We start from the raw sequence: 8,975 nt of genomic DNA, 5'->3' as shown, positions 1-8,975 counted from the left end.
TTGAGGCGCGGGCCTCTGTGCAGAACAAGGGGCTTCTGCCTCAGACCAAAACTCAGTTTTGGCTCGCCTATCCTATGTTTTGGATCGTGTTATGCATGTTTTAGCATGTTATGGTCTTAAAACAAGCAAAGACATGATAAAAGAAGGATTTTTACACCCTCATACTTACATGTTTGGTTATGGCGAGAAACCGACATAAGTGTAACAACTCGTTTGGTCGGAAAAGACTCGGTTTAACCGTTTTGGTAAGTAAAAAGATTGTTTTATTATGATTAGTGACGGTGTAGTGGTCGGAATGGTCGCTCAAGTGATTTAATGCACGATGACGGTACCAAACAATGTGTAAGGCTTGTATTTACGATCGGTAGGTCATAAATACGTGTCGGATTATGACTTAAGAAGTCGGGTCGAGAATTTTAAGGGAGAAAAGAGGGGGCGGACACTCGCGTAAGTTCGCAAATGGGGGCATTTGAGGGGTATTTATAGGAAAATGAGTGGTTATGTGAGTTTTGACCGACGTGGCCACCTGGGCTGCTCAAAGAGGCGCGAGCCACGTCGCAGGTCTTCGAGTTGTCCTGTCACTTTCACACAAGTGCAATCATGATTTGTTCTATCCTAGGATTTGTAGTCACATGTTTGGTACTTACCATTCATGAATCCGGGAAATCTTAGTATAGAAGGTTTGAAATGGTTTGTTTTTTGTGGTTGACTCGGTTTGACTTGTTGTTGGAGTCGGAATTTGAATTTTTTAGTCGGTTTTTGGTCCAGTGTCAGTTTTAACTCTAGTTAGTGTCATTGCGAACCCGTCGTCGTGCATTAAACACTCCAGGTACTTTTGAAAAGTTTTGAAATGTTTTATTTTCGAAATCGTTTTTAAGTTTTCCGACGTAAAGTTGTACACAAACTGTCGATCAAACGCCGCGATTCCAAAACATGTTGTAGTCCGATAATCATCGGGTGTTTGTTGGAGTCTCAGCAGATACTGGGTATCTACAGGGTGACATCATGGTATACAGCATAGATGGTGGTACATGTTGAACATTTGCAAAAATCTGGCAATTATGGCAATGCCTGACATATCTGCGACAATATATCTCCATGGTTGTCCAATAGTAAACCAACCTCATGATTTTTCGAACCAACTTGTGCGCATTCATGTGTGGCCCACACTCTCCATCATGGACTTTTTCCATAACTTTCTCGGCGATCAATTTATCAACACATCGCAACATAACACCTTGGGCCGTGCTTTTGTGTAACTGCCCATCATCAGTCTTAACAAATTGGGATGCCAACATTCTTAAGGCACGCTTCCCTCATACATCAAGGTCGATAGAGTATTCTCCCGTTTCTTTGTACCTTAAAATAGCCATATACCAAGGCTCAGTTTCACTTTCTTTGGCATCATCAATTGCATTCACATAAGAGGGTGACGATCTCCTTTCAACACAAATAGGCATATGGTCCATATGCTCAGGAATATTGAGTAACGCGGTCAGTTTTGATAGTGTATCTGCAAATTGATTTTCATCTCTTGGAAGATGAATATATTTGACATCATCGAAGTATCGTTCTAATTCTTCGATCCTTGCTTGGTATGGGGTCAAACTATCACTTTTGATTCTCCACGACCCACCTACTTTTTTTTCGATGAAATGTTAACTTCCATTAAGCACAAAACAAGCTATTACAAGCTAAAAACGTTTTTAAACCAATACTTTTTACAAACTATCACCCCCACACTAAGGGAAGATTTACAAAGACATTTGAATACTCCTAAACCAATACTCATCACGCTGAGGCACTGATTTGAGGTGTACAACCAATCTGTTCTTCACTTCACGTCTGATAATATCGTTCACAAGCTCAAGTCTCAGCAGACATGCTTCAACCCTGGCCTTGTTTTGTTGCATCCAGATGTGGTAGTAAGATGCCAACACCACACACAATAGGACACCCATCCTGAGCTGAGACAAATGACTCCCCCCAATCCACTGCACAAGGTTAGCAGAGGGGAGAGTAAATTTGCACAGTTGCGCCATTCCTTCTAAAATCTTCCTGCTATATACACACTGCTAGAACAGATGAACATGAGTCTCAGCAGCACTGCCACACGGTAAGCAATTTCCATCAGGGGTAATTCCAAGAGCACAAAGTTTCTCCTTGAGTTAAAGGGCTTCTCTTGCAATTAGCCAACCAATAAAGCAATGTTTTGGGATACTCCAAGTATTCTAGATGTGTTTGTGCCAAGACACGGCTAGAAATTTTGTCCTTAATAGTTCATATCCACTACCAATAGTATACCCCTTAGTATCCAAAATCCACTCACCATTCTGATAACCTGCAGCTAGCCTATCCCTTATTTTACATGCCTCATGACCCACCTACTTGATTGATCACGAGGGAGGAGTCTCTGTTTACTAAAAGCTTCTTCATGCCCAAATCGAACGCGCTACGTAAGCTCAACAAACATGCCTCATATTCCGCGGCATTATTCGTCACGTTAAAGTCCAATTTGATTGGAATCGGAACGTGTTCACCATCGGGGAGATTAGAAGAATTCTGACCCTGTATCCCATATGATTCGATGCTCCATCAAAGTATAGGTCCCACACATCATCTTCTATGCGAATCACGTCTTCATCGGGAAATGACCAAGTATCCAGTATCTCAACTTCTTCGATTAGGTTGTCGGCAAGGAAATCGGCTACTAGCCTTCACTTAATCGCTTTTAAGGGTACGTATTTGAGATCAAACTCGGACAGCATAAGAGTCCATATCGACATTCTACCATTGAGCACCGGTTTTTCAAACAGGTACTTGATTGGATCCATCTTCGAATAGACACTCACACTGTAACTGAGCATATAGTGTCTTAACTTCTTGGTTGCCCAGACTTGGGCCAAACACGTCTTTTCTAAAGGTGTGTACTTCACTTCATATTCTAAGAACTTTTTACTAATGTAGTAAATAGCCCTTTCTTCTTTGTTGACAGTTTGGGCTAGCATAGCCCCCATTGCGGTATCTGTTACAGTTAGATACAACGATAAAGGTAGCCTAGATACATGTGGCCTCAAAACTGGCGGTATAGATAGAACTTCCTTGACTTTGTCAAATGCGGCTTGACATTGATCATCCCATATTTCATGTTCCCCGACCCTCAATTTCTTAAAGATCGGATCGCATATCATCGTTAACTTAGCAACAAATCGACTTATGTACTGTACACGGCCTAGAAACCCTCGGATTTACTTCTTGGGCTCGGGATGAGGCATTTCCATGATGGCTTTAATCTTTGATGGGTCAAAAATATTTTGTAAATACAAAGTGTAAAATGCAGACTCATCAATCTGATCTGTCTTGTATTCGAGTTAACCAAAGTCGGGATCGTCCTAGACGAGTGCTGGAAAGGAAACAGGGGCAGCATCAAGCAGCCTATTGAGGCGCGAGCCATAGGGTGATGCAAGGGAGCCTATCCAGGTTTGAAAACTGGAAACCTGAGGGCCTGTTTAGGCGTGAGTCAGGCGACGACCTAAAGGGTGTCTCCTAGTTGTTTAAAATGCTTATGAAATCGTTTGTGAAATTATTCGTAAAAGGATGTCAAAACCCGTTTTGTTGAAAAGGTCTTTGAGACCGCTTTTGTGCTAATATGAAGAACGGGACTCGGAATAATTATCATTGTGTTGATAATATTCGATGTCGGGTTCGGCTTTGCAAGCTTGACATGGATAATTTTGTAAGAAAAGATGCAAAAAAAGTTTGTTATGAACTAATTATGTGAAGTTCATTGCTTTGTAAATAAAGTGTGAAAGATGCTTGATATGAACTAATTATATTAAGTTCATTGCTTTGTAATTAGTCAAATTTTATCATCGTACCCGGAGTAAACTGACATGGTATGTGGAACCAAGGATGATTATGCATGCATGACTAATATGGTTGTTTTGTAAATGTAAACAAATGAAGAGAGGGATTTTAAATACCCTTTAAAGTGTAATTAACCAAATATTTTCACGGAGTCACGGATTAAACCGTCATGGCATAAAGAGCCAAGGGCGAGTATAATTTATGGTTAAAAAATATTCATCATAAAAATGATTTGAAACGGTAAAAATCGATTGTAAATAAGAAATGAAAATAGAGGAAAGAACGAACTCAAACACATTTGAGTTCTGGCCTGGGATGCCATAAGAGACGCGAGCCACCTCGTTGTGACAAAGGGCTTATACTTCAGGCCAAAACTCAATTTTGGCTCATTCAATCCGTATTTTGGACCATGTTTTGCATGTTTTAGCATGTTAAGGTCATAAAAACAGATAAAAGAACATGAAAGAAGAGGATTAATTACACCCTCATACTTACATGCTAGGTTGCTTGACGAGAAATCGACAAAGTGAAAAATTGTTGAGTCGAAAAACTCGATTTAAAACCGTTTTTGTAAAGTAAGGAGTGTTGCTTTGTTTACTGATGGTGTAGTTGGTCGAAGTGGTAAGTCAAGTGATTTAATGCACGATGACGGTACCAAACAATGTGTATGGCTCATATTTTCAATCGGTAGGTCGAAAATACGTGTCGTTTGTTGACTAGGGAAGTCGAGGTCTAGAATTTTAAGGGAGAAAAGAGGGGGCAGATACTCGCGTGCCTTAAAATGGTGGCATTTGAGGGGTATTTATAGAGGATTGTGTGGTTGTGTGCGTTTTGAGCGACGTGGCCACCTGGGCTGCTTTAAGAGGCGCGAGCATGTCCGCGGGTCTTCAAGTTATCTTGTCACTATCACGCATTTGGATTTGTGGTTTATTTTATCCTAGGTTTTGTATATCATGATTGTTGTACTTGACCATCAAGTATACCGTGTATACCATTTTTCGTGGATTAGCATCTCGAGGATGGAAGGTTTGTGATGTTTGTTTTTTGTGTTTGACTCGGTTTGACCCGTTGTTGGAGTCGGGATTTGAATTTTGAGTCGTTTTTGGTTCAGTGTTAGTTTTGACTCTAGTTAGTGTCATTGCGTCCCCACCGTCGTGCATAAAACACTCCAGGTACTTTTGAAAATGTTTTGTTTTTCGAAATCGTTTTGAGTTTTCCGACGCGTAATTTATACAAACTGTTGATCAAACGTAGCGATTCCTAAGCATGTTGTAGTCCGATAATCATCGGGTGTTTGTTAGCGATTCAACAGATATTGGGTATCTACAATAAGACCATGAAAATACATCCTTGAACTCACCCAATAGATCAATAAACCCTTGCTTTTCTGTAGGATCTAAGGTAGACGTTATTTTAAGCTTTTGCGGTTCTATCAAAGTTCCTACGTTGATTGTTTCGGTATCCTCGATCATCGGATTTTTTTTTATCATATTCCTTCAACCCTTTAACCAGTTGTGGAGGTGGTTCAAGCTCATCATCATCTTCAACCTATTCATCTTCGACCTCATTCTCAATGTCATTAATAAAATAGTCATTTTAGAAAATCAAGTTGCAATGTAAATAAAACGAGTCGTAAGCAAACTGGTTTTTATTATTATTGATTTGAAACTGCGCAAATTGCACCAACATTTGAGCCAACTGATCAGAGGTTAGCGGCGAGGTAGGAGCATTTGGGACAGGCCCCGGAATACTAAGACTAGGAAAGGGTACATGAGAAGGAAAGACTGAGGAAGGGGTGTTTTCAACACTTGACTCCTTAGACTCAACCCTAGGACTTAGATCAAACTCAGACTCAGACTCGGACTCAGATCTAGAATCATCATCCGACTTGAACATTTCGCCCTCTCCAGTGGTCAGCTTGAATATTAGTCCTTTATTGTTATTCTACTTGATAGTTTTCCGCCATCCCAAGCTAGTCCTCTGAGGATCTACATCGGTGATGAGTGTAGATGGATCGAACCTTTCACTTCGTAGAATCATGTTCACCAAATCTTTGTTTGACATGACTGACTTCCTTTCTTCTCCAAAGAGGAGACCCATAGCCCTTTCATCAGCAATAGGTGTGGGATCAATCTTAGTCGTCATCACGATTAAGATATCTTCGGGGACGTAACAACAATCTTGGAATACTTCAATTCCTGGGACCATTTGGTTTCTCTTCGAGTCGAAAATGGGTTCGGGAAAATAAACGATTTCTTCCCCCTCTCTTACAAAATGGCCATTCAAGGTGGGGTAGTACAGCCTCATTTTATGTCTCGATCTTCGATCGATCTTCCCCTTTTCTTTAGGAAATCTTCTTCAGTTGGCTCATATCCGAGCCCAAACGTTATTCCCTTAGCCGTAGGGGTTCCCAGCTTTAGTGTGTTATCTCTTCGAGGGTACATAGAGCAACCAAAGTACTTTCCCGTCATGAGAATTACTTCGCAAACATGACTTCCCATATATAGATCCACATTCTCCAATTCGGGATTTGCTTCAACCATATTAACAACTTCGAAACCACACGAATCATTGATGACGTTAGTCCTCACTTCGGAAGCAACGTCCCCTCCAGCTACCACTATTGGGGTAGCCCCGATGGTGATGGCTTCGCCATCAAGTGGAATTTTGATTTTCCGATGCAATGTGGAAGTCACGGCCCTTGCAGCATTAATCCAGGGCCTTCCCAGGAATAAATTGAAAGATGAGCCCACATCTATCACTTGGTAACTTATCTTCTTTTCTACTTGCCCAGTTCGAACCACTAGATTGACAAGCCCAACCACTCGACGCACTGTGACATCGAATGCTCGAACCGTTTGTGTAGTGGGAATAAAATCATCCTTCTCAAGGCCTAGGATATGAGCCATTTTTAGTGGAAGCACATTGACAGCGGATCCGTCATCAACAAGAGTCATAGGAATGTGTTTGTTGAGACACACTACAGCAATATATAGGGCCAAGTTTTGTTGAGGCCCGAATGGTGGGGGATCTTCGTCGAAAAACATCACGGCATTAGCGAGCCCCGGCCGGTTTGGAGTAACATAAGCGACCATGTCATCGGGAGTAGCGTTTGATGATACGGTCATGTTCATTAAGGCTTGTAACAAAGCTTAACGATGTTCAAACGAACTCAACATAAGTTGCCAAATGGATACATCGGCCTTAGTCTTTTGGAGTAGCTTGATAAGGGAAGCCTCTGAGGTCGACCCTTCACCAAGAACCTCGACTATTGTAGGCTCTTTAGAGGACGTCTTTTCCAGAACATCCTTAGAATTAGAGGCATGGCTAGCCTTCTCCGCCCGATATGGGCGCCCCAAACGAGTCAAGTGGTAAGACTCGAGAGCATCCCTTCACACTTTCAAGATTTTTTCTTGGGTATACGGAATAGCGGCACCTTTGGTAAGGTATACATCATCTTCATCATTAGCCTAGACCCCATTGATTTCATTGGCACTCCTTAAAATATAGGGAGTATAGTCAACGGCAAAGTTTCCTATTTGAATGTCTTTCTCGAAGTTCGGTATGAATTTGTAGAGATCTACGAATATTTCCCCAACAAACACCCCTTTTAGGCGACATGGACAAATGATATGGGAATAATCAACAACGTCTTCGACAGTGACATGATTAGCATGATCACCGAATGGGTTAGTGACGTTATTGGGCCTTGCAGCTAGGATTGGGAGTGTTCCGTTCTCAATCGTATCTTGGATTTCGTGCTTTAATCTAAAGCACATTTCATTATCATGACCATTCTCTTGGTGAAAGGCATAGTAGACATCTGGCTTGTACCCTTTACCTTATTTTTCAGCATGAGGGTCCGGAGTTGGACCAATGGGCCTCAGCTTTCCTTGGGCTATCAACCTTTGGAGAGCATAAGTATAGGTACATCCAATACCAGTTAATGTCCTAAAATTCTGGCCCCGTGGCCCCTTCTACTGTCATTCTAGTAGATTGACAGCCTCAACAAAATGACTTGTTACTTGAGCCTTACACTTTGAGGAAGAGGCCCATGTATACCCCTTAGGTCGGCCATTTTGTGCCGTTATAACATCATCTTCAACTTTCCTCCTAATTTTGGCCAACTTCTTATAGGAATTGAAGTTTTGATACTTGACTGCTTCATGGTAAACGGGTTGTAGATTCTTCACGAACTTGTCTACCATTTCACTTTCTTCCGGCTTTCTAGCCAGTTTCACGCTTTCTGCGCGCCACCTCGAGTAGAAACCAGTAAACCCTTCATTTTCTTTCTGGGTCATAACTTCTAGTGTTCTCATGCTGGTTTGTATTTCCACATTGTCAGCATAATGTTTACAGAACTCCGTGTTGATATCTTCGAATGTAAGGAACTTCTTAAGTTCAAGATGGTAGAACCACGCCTTCGGGTGTTCTTCCAAGGATTGGGCAAATATTTGGGAGAGCATATCAGCGGGCACTCCCTTTAAGGACATGTACTCATTACAAGCTTTGACATGAAGGACTAGGTTCTCTGTGCCCTTGAATTTAAGGATATCACTGAGCACAAAGTTGGTGGGCAGCATGCCTTGAATTGGAGTATACACCCTAGCATTTTCATCATGTATGTCCTTTCTCTGGGACAGTTTCAGACGGTCCTCGATGAATTTGAATCGTTTCTCCAAATCAGCCATGGGTGGGGTGAGTGAAGCTGCTTCACTTCCCAACTTGGATTAAATTAGCTCCATTCGAGCCATCATGAGGTTTACGGCCTCGGTGAGCTTGTTGACAGCGCCTTCCATTATTTGAAATCGAGTTTTCGGCAACCTTTCTACAAAAAACCCCCGAACTAATCAATAATCAAACAAAAACCCGCACACCCCCAAAGACGCGACTCAAAGAAAACCGACTCAATAAGAACTTGGGCCTTATTCGTCCATGGGCTCGACTCATGGTTCAAATTAGACATCGATTCGACTCGTGGTTTGATTTAGGCATCGACTCGACTCAGACTCGAGATTCTAACGAGTCTGACAACATAACGACTCGATTCCAGACTGTGCTTCGTGTTATTAAACTCCTGATTGGACCGTGCTTGGCCCATGGGCTTT

The 8,975-nt window shown here is 41.8% G+C and overlaps 1 protein-coding gene across 1 annotated transcript; it reads right to left on the bottom strand.

The window, feature by feature from the left end:
• Nucleotides 1-1,316: 1,316 nt before the first annotated feature.
• LOC141617872 (uncharacterized) lies at nt 1,317-3,191 on the bottom strand. Its single transcript, XM_074435004.1, has 4 exons — nt 2,821-3,191; nt 2,568-2,715; nt 1,775-2,072; nt 1,317-1,636 (listed from the first exon to the last, which is right to left on the bottom strand). Exons 1-4 carry the CDS (start codon nt 3,189-3,191, stop codon nt 1,317-1,319), a joined length of 1,137 nt encoding a protein of 378 aa, XP_074291105.1.
• Between the last annotated feature and the right edge of the window lie 5,784 nt (nt 3,192-8,975).

Source organism: Silene latifolia, chromosome X (assembly GCF_048544455.1).
Source record: "Silene latifolia isolate original U9 population chromosome X, ASM4854445v1, whole genome shotgun sequence".
NCBI classification, from domain to species: domain Eukaryota; kingdom Viridiplantae; phylum Streptophyta; class Magnoliopsida; order Caryophyllales; family Caryophyllaceae; genus Silene; species Silene latifolia.
Note: the sequence above shows the minus strand (reverse complement) of the source record. Positions and strands in the feature narration are given on the sequence as shown.